Raw genomic sequence first — 12,506 nt, forward strand, 5'->3', positions numbered from 1 at the left:
CCATTTTCTTCTTGGCTCTTCAGAGAACTCTTATAAAATGAATACTCTTAACAGAAGAAATAGAGCTAATGTGACTGGTCCAAGGTCACACACATGAAAGGAAATGGCAGTGCTAAGATTTAAACCTAGATCTTGTTTCTTTCTTTTTTTTTTTTAATTTTTAATGCTTATTTATTTTTGAAAGACAGAGAGAGAGCAGGTGCAAACAGGGAAGGGGCAGAGAGAGAGGGAGACACAGAATCCAAAGCAGGTTCCAGGTTCTGAGCTATCAGCACAGAGCCCCACATGGGGCTTGAACCCACGAACTGTGAGATCGTGACCTGAGCTGAAGTCAGATGCTTATCCGACTGAGCGATCCAGGCGCCCTTAGATCCTGATTCTTAACAGGATGCTTTTTACTACTCTCCATTTAGGGTATTCAATGTACTCAAGACCGTAAACTAACTCTTGGCGGCAGCTAAGCACCACTTCTAAGAATCCTTTCCAGTTTCAGTAATTAATTTATTCAAAAATATTTGTTGAACACCTGCTACACCCCAAGCATGGCACCTAGTATTAGGGGTAGGGTACAGGAGTGAACATGGCAGGAAGGTGCTTGTCCTCAGTCTAGTTCAGGGAGCTGGTCAAACAAGGAAACAAATGTATCAACAACGTAAGTGGTGAGTGGATGATGGGATGTGGGTTGGGGCGGGGGTTGGAAGGGTAAGGGGTACTAAAGAGGGCATTTGTTGTGATGAAGCACTGGGTGTTGTATATAAGGGATGAATCAGTGACTTCTACTTTTTTTTAAATGTTTTATTTATATTTGAGAGAGACAGTGTGAGCAGGGGAGGGTCAGAGAGAGAGGGAGACACAGAATCCGAAACAGGGTCCAGGCTCTGACCTGTCAGCACAGAACCCGACGCGGCCCGAACCCACAAACCATGAGATCATGACCTGAGCCGAAGTCGGATGCTTAACTGACTGAGCCACCCAGGTGCCCCAGTGAATTCTACTCTTGAAACCAATATTGCACTGTATGTTAACTACAATTTAAATTTTGAAAAAATACAGAGAAGTTGATGGAGGAAAATGGGTATTTTTTTCTTGGCATTACTTTGGATAAAGTGGTCAGAGAAAGCGTCTCAGAAAAGTAACACTTCAGATCCGACCTTGGTCTTCAGGAGGCTTTTAAGGAAACACAATTTCCCACAAACCTAGTTTGGAAAAAGCTGGCTAAAGTAAAAAGGTACTTAGCGTACACAGGGGCCGCTCCCTGATCGCTTCGACTGACACCGGACAGTTCCTAGCCGCCACCACTAGAGGGCGCCTGAGTCCCCAGCCCCCAGGAGGCGCCTTGGCCCCAGGCACTGCCACTGTGACACCTGGCACCACTCCCCCGCCCCCGCCGTGCGTCAAGGCCCCCAAACCCGGGGTAAAGACAGAGGACAAGGGCGGCGCTAGGAAGCTCTAGTGAATCGCGAGGTGTCAGCGGGTCCTCAGAGAAAGGACGTCCTCAAGATCACAAACCCAACCGCTGCCGTACGTCCTCATTCCCTCCGGGACAGCCCGCTTCCGGCGCTTTGAAACGAGGAAATACTGGCTGCACCCAATCCTGCTCCTTCTTTCTCCACTTTGTTAGCATCGGTCCGTTGCCAGGGGAGCACCAGACCGGCCGTCTACGGATACCAATCAGCTCTCAGGAAAGGCGCATGCGTCCTGGGACGAACGTGACGTACAGTGAACTTTGACCCAAAGGCGACCTCCTTTCTTCTCCCCCCTCCCTCGCTGTGAAGATGGCGCTCTCCAGGGTGTGCTGGGCTCGGGCTGCTCTGTGGGGTTCGGCGGTCACTCCCGGACTTTATGTCACCCGGAAACTGCAACTTGTTCGCTTTGGCCTGGCCTGGGGGGCCCCTCGGTGAGGGACCTGGGAGAAAGGAAAGCGTTTCTGATGTTCAGGCCCTTCCAGTCTCAACCTTGTTTGCATGCCGTCTCTTAGTTCTCAGAGGCACACGCCCTAGCCCCGGGGTTTCATTCTGCTCAGAATTCGCACCCCGATCCCCATCAGAGCCATGGCTTCCTGACCCTGTTCAACTGTCAGTGCTCCATACTGTCCGAATTCCCTACGTATTCTGAACTCCTCTTTCAGCCTCCCTTTTTCTACTCAGGCTTTCCGGCTGCTTATCTGGATCTCATCCTTCTGGCCTTAGCTTGCCGTTCAAATGTGTCTCAGGCCTTGCGCTCCCTGCAGACTCATACCCACACCCGACATTCCTTCCTGTCTGATCTCTCGTCTGCCCGATCTGTTTTTCTTTTCTCCGTCTGATTGCATATCTCTCCCTGAGCCCAAGATCTTCCTTGGATTACAGAAGTTTCAGGTCTCAGCATACATTCTCTGAGACCTGGTGTTTTACATCAGCGTGAACGGGCTCCAGGACCGATTTCCAGATCGTCTCTTTGATCTTCCTTGTAGGTCTTCAAAGCTTCACCTTTCTCCAAAGGCAGATGTGAAGAGCTTGATTTCTTATGTGGTGACCAAGACAAAAGTGATTAATGGGAAATACCATCGTTTCTTGGGTCGTCATTTCCCCCGCTTCTATGTCCTGTATACAATCTTCATGAAAGGTAAAACCAAAACAGAAATCTCTGGAGTCAGTTCGTGAGCAGTGTCAAAGAGTTAGAATGAATAAGAGTGTTTGCGTGTTCTGCTGTGTGATGTGAGCTGGGGGAGTGTCTGTTTCATAAATACTTGAGCATTAAATGAATTCTCTTAAGTTAGCACTTCTGGAGAATGCTTCTAGAAAAGTGTTATGACAACAACTTCTGACAGCATCTGGCGGGGGGGGGGGCGCGGAAGGCGCATAAAGGTAGTTTTGCACTTTCTTAACCAAACGCAGCTGACTATTGTGGAAATTCTTTGACATGCACAAGGCCAGACGTCAGTGGCTGCACAGACTTGCTCTGTGATTTATCAGTGGACTTGGCCCATAAGCACATGGGGTCTAATGGTTGGCACAGATCTATGCTAGGTAGCATATTGTGGAAATAGCACTACCTGTACTTGTTTTCTGGATGTTTCATTGAAAACAGAGCTGTGCTAGTTCCTGGGAGATGGTACAATGACACGTGACCAGTCTGGTGCCAGACTGCCTGGGTTCAAATCCTAGCTTGCTGGCTGTGTGATTGGACTAGTTACTTAACCTCTCCGTTCCTTGGTTTTTTCATCTGTAGAATACAGAAAATAATAGAACCTACCTCTTGACTACATGGTTGTGAAGATTAAATACATCAATATTTGTAAAGTGCTCATGACCTGATCATAGTACGTGCTTAATAAATATATCTCTATTATTGTACTCTGTACTTTTATCATAACAGGTATTACAATAAAGTACCATATTGTCAGCTGTGAATATTATGATTATTACTAGCTTCATGGAAAATCTAAAGTAGAAGTAGAAAGGCAACTTCGTCTGCTCCTGGGTTTATAACTAGGATTAAATGAGTAAAGGGTCTGAAAAAATATTTTGATTGGTTTGTGTTTAAGCTCTTAATTATGTAAAGTTTTACATATACACAAAAGTAGAGAGAATAATGTAATGAATTTCCATATGCTCAGTCTCACTTCAACAGTTACCAACTCATGTCTGCCAGTCTTGCTTCATTTATACACTTGCCTTCTCCTGTATAATTTTGAAGCCAACCGAGACATTATATCATTTCATTCATGGATATGAAAGCATTTTTAAGAACTAAAGCCCTAGATAAAAATGTAAGAATAATCATCGAATGAGGAAAAGAATTTAACCATAGAAATATGTTGAATTGTAGTATTTCTAGAAGTGTTCTAGAGAAGAGATAAGTTAATTTCTGGTTGGGGAATACATAAGGTTCATTGAGGAAGACTTCCTGAAGTTAGGGAGCTTTTGAATTTTTAAATTTCTAAATGTTTATTTTAAGAGAGGGCCCACGCGCACACAGCAGGTGACGGGCTAAGAATCCCAAGCAGGCTCCACACTGTCAGCGTAGAGCCCAGTGCGAGGCTGGATCCCATTAGCCTTGAGATCATGGCCTGAGCCAAGATCAAGAGTCAGACGCTCAATTGACCAAGCCACCCAGCACTCCTTGAATTTTCATTTTAAAGAGGAAGTGAGCAATGAACCAGAAGAGGGAGACCATTCTATAGTAGATCACAGAAGGCTAACTTGGCTGGAAGATAGGTGGTGTGTTGGGGGGCCAGATGGGGCGAAGAATGAGAAAAGAGATACAGGTTGGCCTCACAAGAGTTTTAAGTGTCCTGTTGAGAGCTCTGATTTATAGAGTAGCTTTGGGGAGGGACAAGTATGTGCGTTGTGGGTAGACGTAGGGTAGGAACCTGCAGTAAGATTCATACTGGGGTAACATCACACTCTGTCCTCTACTTTAATGAGGCAGGATTGCAGATGTTTTGGGCTGATGCCAAAAAGGCTAGAAGAATAAAGACATATATGTGGAAGCACAATGTAAAGTTTCATCAACTTTCATACCGGGAGATGGAGCATTTGAGACAGGTATGGGCCAGGGGCAGATACCCAGAAGTTCATGGTGAGGTAATTAAAGTTAACCAACATATCAAGTTTTGTTTTGTTTTTTTCCCTTCTCTTTCCTATCTTGTTCACCACTGATAAATCTTCCCCTCTGCTGTGAGACCAAAGTATCGGACTAAGTGAGAGCATCGGGTTGTTTGTCAGAATTGGGTTTATTCAGAGTTGTAGCCCTCTGTAACAGAGCCCCAGAGAGATTCTGGCATACTTTCTGAATAAAAGTTGTAAACACTAAAATCCAGTCCATCTCTGAATATATATAAAAACCTGCAAGGATCCAAAAGGCAGCAGGAAAGTAGTATTTGGTAGTGACTTGATGGGTGTTCACTTTGGTGGTGACTTTGAAACTGAGAGTGAGAACCTAGGGCCGATTTGGCATATCAGGAAGAATTTGTTGAGGGATTTGGTATAATGTCAGGCCCTGTACTACACATTATTTGCGATACCAAAATGAACAAATCAAGGCTTCTGTCCTCAAGGAACTTCCCAACTAGAGGTAGATAGAAATGACCTTGGTCCTTCCCTGGGCTGGAATAGACGTTTATTGCACAGAGTTGGGGGAGGGATTGTCCATTGTATTAAGAACTTACTTGGGTTAAAACTGCATCTGTGTTTATTTCTGCTTAGTTCCGTCGAGACGTCACCAAGTGTCTTTTCCTAGGTATTATTTCCATTCCACCCTTTGCCAACTACCTGGTCTTCTTGCTAATGTGAGTACAGACTTCTATCTTCCCAGCATATTGAAGATATATAGATTTCTTAAGTTAAAAATTATTTTAAGAAGAACTTTCCATTTCAGAAATAGGCAGAGATTACTACATTTCCTGCTCTAGTCTTCTAATTAGCCTCCTGGTAACACTTGGATTACTGGGTTAGCTGTGGGTAGCTTAGGCTTTTCCTGTCTCTTAGCTGCCCCTGTGTGGTGTGAAATAAGATTATGCCCTTTTCCATCATCCTTAGAGGCAGCAACCCAACCTACTCCCTGAGAGGCTTAGCAGTTTGGGACAGGTTTTTAGGAGAGAAATGCATTTCATATTCTGATAACATAAATCTTTACTTTGTATAAGCTTATTCTGAGAGAGAGGAGAGAGAGAATTCCAAGTAGGCTCTGCACTATCAGCACAGAGTCCAGAGCAGGGCTCGAACTCACGACCCATGAGCCACGTGATCTGAGCCGAAGTCAGGAGTTGGATGTTTAACTGACTGAGCCACTTTTAAACATCCCCCAAAGATGACACTTTTAAACTTTGATCTTGTGTGTTGTTTTAGTTATCTGTTGCTATATAACAAACAACCTCAAAGCTAAATAGCTTTTCATGGTTTTGTGGGTCAGGAAATTGGGCAGGGTTCAGGTGGGTAACTGACTTTTCTCTTCCATGTGGTGCTGACAGAAGTCTGTCAGTGATTTTTAGCTGATGAATGGACTAGTCTGCATGGTCTAAGGTCACTCGTATGTCTGGTGCCTTAACAGACATGGCTGGAAGGCTGCAGCTGTCAGAGTGCCTATATGTGGCCTCTTTAATATGGCGGCCTCAGAGTAATAGGACTTCTGACATGGCAGTGCAAGGCTCCATGGATGAGTGTTTCAGCGGACAGGAAGCCGGGTGGCCTTTTATAACCTACCCTTGGACGTCACAAAGACTCACTTCTGCTCTGTTTTATTGGTTGAATCAGTCACCCAGATTTAAAAGAAAGGGGGACACAGACCTTACTTCTCAATGGGGGGGGGGGGAGGCAGAGAATTTGTGGCCATGCTGTAAAACCACTACATGTGCAGAAAACTGAATTAAAAAACAAATTTGACTTTCACATTTTATATACACACATGGACTGTGCTACAGTTTGAGGTTGTCACCATCACATGTAGTGACCAGCTCTGCATCTGTCTCCCGGTCTGTCCAGAATATGTTCTTCGAATGCTTTAGTTCAAAAGGAGTCATTTTATCTAGTTGCTGCATGTGAGGCTTTTCCACCCCTGCTTCTTTTCACATAACCTCAGTAATGTTGCTTGAAATTGTGCTTCAGTGTGTCTTTAAACCTTGGTCTGAGACTCATTTACAGAAAAGAACAGTGAGGTAGGGAAGTCATGTCTCCATTTCTTCTTCCTAGTATCGCATCTGCCAAATGCTTTCTTAGATCGCTTCGAAGATGCCGGTTTCAGCAAGTGACATTGTGATTCCTTTTCCTTTCAGGTACCTGTTTCCTAGGCAGCTACTGATCCAACATTTCTGGACCCCAAAGCAACAAATTGATTTCTTAGATATCTATCATGCTCTCCGGAAGCAGTCCCACCCAGAAATCCTTGGTTATTTAGAAAGGGTTATCCCTCTCGTTTCTGATGCAGGACTCCGGTGGCATATGACAGAGCTGTGCACCAAGGTATTCCTCCAGCTAACCCTTCCTGCAAACTAGGACTCTTGTTAGATCCAGTTTGCACTAAAACTAGGAAAGAGGGCCAGTCAGGAGCTTCCTAACCTCTACCAATCTCTTGGCTCTCCCAAGATACAGCATGGTACCCACCCAGCAGTACATGACATCCTGGCTTTGAGAGCGTGTTTCTCTAACCATCCTCTGGGCATGAACCAACTCCATGCTTTGCAAATGGTGAGCACTTGGAGGCTTTCTCTGTTCCGCAGCCTCTCCTTGCCTCAGGTTTTGTGTGTGGTGATACTACATTGACTTTCTCCTCCTATGTCGTTGTGTTACAGAGAGCCTTGAGTCGAGCCATGCTTCTCACACCTTATCTGCCTTCTTTCTTGTTGAGACACCGATTAAAGACTCACACCACTGTAATTCACCAGCTGGATAAAGCTTTGGTAAAGCTGGGGATTGGCCACCTGACCCCGCAGGAAGTGAAATCGGTAAGAACTTGACAGCAATATCAACTCTGAATCCTTTGGTGGGCTTTTGAGCTACAGAACTGGGAGCTTACAGAGACCTTCAGGTTTTGCTTGTTAGAACAAAGCCCAAACTCTATTCTTTCACTTCATTTCTGTGTCTTTTTTCCTCAGTGAACTTAACTCTTGAGAGGGAATTGCCCAGAGTTGTTTTGGCTTATGTTTCTTTTCTTCTGGCCCTTCAAAAATCCAGGGACACTGTTCTTTAGACCTACTGTTCTTGGTTATATAGGCCTCTTTGCTTGTCTTCTTGTCTATCGTAGTTCAGATTGTCATGGAGAAAGGTTTTTTATGGGGATGAGGTTGTAACTTACTTAGAGGAGATTTTGAATTATTAGTGGGTTTACAGTGCATGGCCATACTATGTGATTATTGAGGACTGTTTCTCTTCTGGGTGATATAGGCTTGTTATCTTCGTGGCCTGAATTCTACCCATGTTGCCGAAGAGAGGTGTCGAACTTGGCTGGGAGAATGGCTACAGATTTCCTGCAGCCTGAAAGGTAAGATCTATCCCCGGGGTTATGCCACTAAAATCCAAATAATTTTTATATTTTATTCTGAGATTATTTTGGAGTTGGTTATTAAGTACTATGAGACCCTTACCTAATGTGTGTGTGTGTGCGTGTTTGTGTTTGTGTATAATTGAAAGGGCATAAACTCATTTGCCTATAGGGGCTAAGCAGGTAATGAGGTAGACTGTGCAAGACAAGAGGCAGCAGTGGGGACTGGGAGCCAAGACTGCATGCATGCTGGTCTGAAGCAGTTTCTTGGCCTTAGCACTATTGATGAGTCGTGGGGGGCTGTCCTGTGCATTAGAGGGTAACTAGCAGTATCCCTGCTCACTACACACTAGATGCCAGTAGCACCCTCCACCCCAGTTCTGACTATCAAAAATGTCTCCCGACATTGCTGGATGTCCACTGGGGGAAAGGGGAATAGAATTATCCCAGGTGAGAAGCTCCAGTCTAAAGGCATTCAAATTCAGAACAAAAACACTCAGAGTGCCTGGCTGGCTTAGTCAGTAGAGCAAACAGCTCTTGATCTCAGGGTTGTGAGTTCGAGCTCCATGTTGGGTATAGAGAGGACTTAAAAATAAATCTTGGGGCACCTGGGTGGCTCAGTCAGTTAGGTGTCCAACTTTGGCTCTGGTCATGATCTCACGGTTCATGAGTTCAAGCCCCACGTCGGGCCCTGTGCTGACAGCTCAGAGCCTGGAGCCTGCTTCGGATTCTGTGTCTCCCTCTCTCTCTGCTCCTCCCCTGCTCACATTCTGTCTCTCTCTCTCAAAAATAAATGAAACATTTAAAGAAATGTTTAAAAATTTAAAAAATCTTAAAAAAAACCAACACAGAATCAAAACCAGTTGGCTAAATAAAAAGTATCTGAGGGCAGGAGTTAGGCCTGTGGCTGGAACCTTTGGCTGGGCTTTGATGTTTTCTAAGCCTGTGAATATCAGGGTAGGCCTACTAATCTCCTTGGAGCCACGAAATGTTTCCAGAGCACCAGCTGTAGCAGAAGAATCCCAAGAGTGACAGTAGTGTTCACTGCCGTTACCACCTCTGAATTTTCTCCCACCACCACATGAGGGCCAGGAAATGAGGATGCAGAGAAAGGAAAGGAAAGCTTACCTGCAGGGACTGGGGTGAAGCGGGGGACCTTTGACAACAGTAGCCTCTCTTGATGTCACACGTCCCTGCTCTTGGCATCCCGACTCCAGGATCAAGCCCTGCCCCCCCGGGGCAGTTAGAAGGCTGACTGTTCCCTGGCCAGACCATTAACAGTGGTGCTGTTTTCAGAAGCGGAGCTGTCCCTCTTGCTACACAACGTGGTCCTGCTTTCTATCAACTACACCGGCTCACGGCGCTGAGTGAACGTGGAGCGGATGGCCTCGTCCCGCAGTCACACGGCAGCGTGGTACCAACAGCACTGGCCTGCAAAGCGTCTGCGTGCCCTGGCAGGGGTGTGGGAGGCAGAGGAGTGGGTGCCACGGGCTTCCCAGCGTGGGACCCGCGAGGGAGGGAGCTGGAACTGCGACAGACCCTCTTACCGGAAGCGTCATCCCGACTTCCTCACAATCAGCCAGAGCTGGCAGCAGCCTCTGTACTGGGCTTTAATTGTGATGTTTTAAGTTCAGATCCTAGGAATTGAGCTTTGGCCCCAGGTGGGGCGAGTCCTAGCAGCCTCGGACTTAACCACTGCCACATTCTTTACAGCTGTGTTCTCCTTACAGTTTCCGGCTGGGGAGAGGGGCAGCACTGTTGAAATTGGAGCATTTGCATCTGTGCGTGCAATGCAATGCTGCCCTCAGTCCTTCTTATGACCAAAAATAGGCTTATTTTTATTTTTATTTTTGGTCCCCTCACTGGGTTAACCACTCCCTTTGCTTTTCAAATCCTTTAAACAGCTTTTTTTTTTTTTTAAGCCAATAGTTATTCCTATATGGGAACATTCTAATGGAAAAGATAAAAGGAAATACAAGTGGTACTTAATCCTTTCCGCGTTTATAGCCTTCACCCCACCTTGTCTTAATTTCCGGGCTGTGGTGCAGCCTCTAAGGATCTTAAAGTCCGCTACCTCCGCTGTGTTGCGGCAGTCCAGCCAGCTGTAACCAGCAGGGGCCGCCTTTGGGCCCTGGATGAAACTTCTACGGCACTAACGACGCCCCGCTCGGGGAACAGGAGCGGCCCGCGTCGAGAGTAAGTGGGGTTTAGCTTTTGCCCATGTACAGTCCTGACCTGTAGTAACTTATTGTTAAATGCATGAGGTGCTGTTTTAAAGCCAAGTAAAGACTGCCTGAAACCAGATGCTGGAAGTGACTTACGCATACTCTTATTTTGCTACAACTCCTTTGACAAGACTGACATAACCTAACCAGAGGAGAGGTAGTCGGTTGGGATAGAAACTTTTGATGGGATGGAAGTTCTGAGGGAACGGAGTTGACATGGATCCTCTTCGTTCAATTTTAAGATGATAGCAAGGAATAGAGAACTTTATATATTACATACACTAATAAAAGTTACATATATATGATTATAAAGAAAATGGGATTAGCAAATGAGCCCCCAGGGTATGGACCCCAGATGGAAAAGTTTCCACAGGGGAGGATCGAGTGTGCACCAGTGTAAGGGATGCGTAAGGGCTACGATGCAAGTCAAGCTCTTGATGCTCCAAAGAGAATGTCCTGTTTTTCTATCATAAAACGTTTCTGTTGTTAACATTAATCTCTAACTGACCTAACTGGTTTTATACACAACGCTGGAGAAGCACCCTTTCTCTAACAAGTAACTAAATTGTGGTCTGCCAAGATAAAGAATAACACACCATTCTTTTGAATATTTCTTTAATATTACATTTAAATATTCTCTTTAAATACAGCATTATCACAATGTAAAGGACCTAAAAGGCAAAAAAAAAAAATTTTTTTGTTTTCAGAGAACCAGACAAGCTTTGGATTCACATTGAAAATACTACCTGTATACAGTATGTGAGAAAGGAAACTGCAAAATCACAAGAGTTGCAGTAATAAGAGACTTCTTTTATCTCGGCCTAGACTGAGTTGGGACTAAAGCTGTCTGGTCCTGTGGTCAGAGGCCTAGGCTTAGCTTTTCTAGCAACCATGAGCTAGGATCGTGTCCAGCTCAGGTAGCACCAGAACGAGATGGACTGGGTTGTAGAAAAGGCCTTTTGCTTAAGACAATTAATGCTCAGTGTTAATATTCAGCATGTAAAAACTTGGGATCACCGGGAGTCAGAAGTGTCTGTTACTGGAGGGATAGACTTGGATTAAGAAACTAGGTTTTCAGAAAAATCAGATCTCTTGGGGGTTGGCAATGAGTTTAATAGTGAGATTCCAATTCGTGGTTTGATCTGAAAGGCTAAAGTGTCTCTAACTGAGCAGGTGGAATCCACTTCTGAAGGTGGGGCTGGAGCCTCCCTAAGGAGGGAATGTATAGCACCCACCCTCCCCTTCCAGGACAAGCTTTCAGGAAGAAAGTCGAATTTGCGATTAAGCTTCAGCCTTATTCAAGGGGGTGACCGATCGTGGGGGGAGTGTGGCTTCGCCTGGGATAGTGTATACATATCAGGTGCTTAAGATTCTCAACTCTTGTTTTGTGAGGCCAGAGGATGGGGTGAGACAAGGTCTTGTACTGAAGAACTCCCCTCCAAATGTAAAACCAGGCAACACCAGGAATCAACTGGAGAGGCAGACTGGGTTAAAAGATAGATCTGTTTAAGTACAAGGCCACATAGGCTCAGTGTAGAGATTTCCTAGGTGAAATGCTGCTGTGACATACATAAAGGGTGCTCTAACGTCCCGCAAGAAAAGGCTCTGTGAGCAAGGTAAGTAGGAAGAGTTCTCTCCCCACCAAAAGCAAACAGTTTTCCACTTGTTCTTTCTTGGTCAGTAAACCATACCAGAAGTGAAGCCTGATCTAAGGGATGCTAAAGGAGAGTGTTTTGCTCCCTACTGTCTCCATTTTAAAATGGAGGCAAAGAGAACTAATAAAAAGAATTCAGTGGTGTTCAGCGGAGCACATCCTAGAATATAAGCTGGACATAAGAGGAACAGGAACCAGGTCCCCCCACGGAGGGAAGAACCAAATTTGAGTCCCATTCTGTGGATCTCAAAAGTTACAGTCAGAACTTGAACTCTTTGGAACCCGGGAACTGTGTGTAGCAGTTAAGAATTAGTTTGGCTTCCAATTTTTATGGATCAAGATGGAGGGACCCAATAAACGTTTGCAGTTGTCGGGGCGGGGGGATAGTCTCTAACCCTGCATATCCAAGGACCACAAGGGGAGTACAGAAAGAAAAGAACAAAAACTAGTTGGTGGCTTTAGATTGCCACATCCTGCGTTCCTTTAAAGCTCAAACCTCTCAGAGCGGGGGGAAACCTGGCTGAAAAAGCAGACATGGCACAGATGAAGGCCTCTTCCTTGTGGACAGCAGCCTCTTCTTGCTGCTACTTTCGGACATAGGTAATGCTCCATCTGTGCCTCCCGTGGGACACGTGAGCCCCGGCCTGAAGCTGCCTGACGGTGCTGGC

General features: G+C 45.4%; 1 protein-coding gene across 4 annotated transcripts; it reads left to right on the forward strand.

Annotated features, from left to right (window-relative positions):
• The first annotated feature begins 1,736 nt into the window (after window positions 1-1,736).
• LETMD1 (LETM1 domain containing 1) lies at window positions 1,737-10,263 on the forward strand. 4 transcript variants are annotated; one of them, XM_077753395.1, is made up of 9 exons: window positions 1,738-1,897; window positions 2,453-2,604; window positions 4,414-4,529; window positions 5,190-5,272; window positions 6,755-6,941; window positions 7,065-7,166; window positions 7,271-7,423; window positions 7,863-7,959; window positions 9,256-10,263. In XM_077753395.1, the coding sequence occupies exons 1-9, from the start codon at window positions 1,776-1,778 to the stop codon at window positions 9,324-9,326; spliced, it is 1,083 nt and encodes a 360-aa protein (XP_077609521.1). In that variant the 5' UTR covers window positions 1,738-1,775; the 3' UTR covers window positions 9,327-10,263. The 4 variants fall into 4 exon arrangements, with proteins under 4 accessions (XP_077609522.1, XP_077609524.1, XP_077609521.1 ...); XM_077753397.1 differs by having other exon boundaries at window positions 1,775-1,790; XM_077753396.1 differs by lacking the exon at window positions 7,065-7,166 and having other exon boundaries at window positions 1,737-1,897.
• The last annotated feature ends 2,243 nt before the right edge of the window (window positions 10,264-12,506 follow it).

The sequence above is a fragment of the Crocuta crocuta genome, unplaced genomic scaffold (assembly GCF_008692635.1).
Source record: "Crocuta crocuta isolate KB4526 unplaced genomic scaffold, BGI_CrCroc_1.0 scaffold30, whole genome shotgun sequence".
NCBI classification, from domain to species: domain Eukaryota; kingdom Metazoa; phylum Chordata; class Mammalia; order Carnivora; family Hyaenidae; genus Crocuta; species Crocuta crocuta.

Excerpts from the sequence above, each read along its gene's own strand:
- LETMD1 (XM_077753395.1), top strand. The coding sequence starts at position 1,776 with ATGGCGCTCTCCAGGGTGTGCTGGGCTCGGGCTGCTCTGTGGGGTTCG. Across the intron at positions 1,898-2,452 it reads CTGGCCTGGGGGGCCCCTCG|GTCTTCAAAGCTTCACCTTT; the intron begins GTGAGGGACCTG and ends TCTTCCTTGTAG. Across the intron at positions 6,942-7,064 it reads TGACAGAGCTGTGCACCAAG|ATACAGCATGGTACCCACCC; the intron begins GTATTCCTCCAG and ends GGCTCTCCCAAG.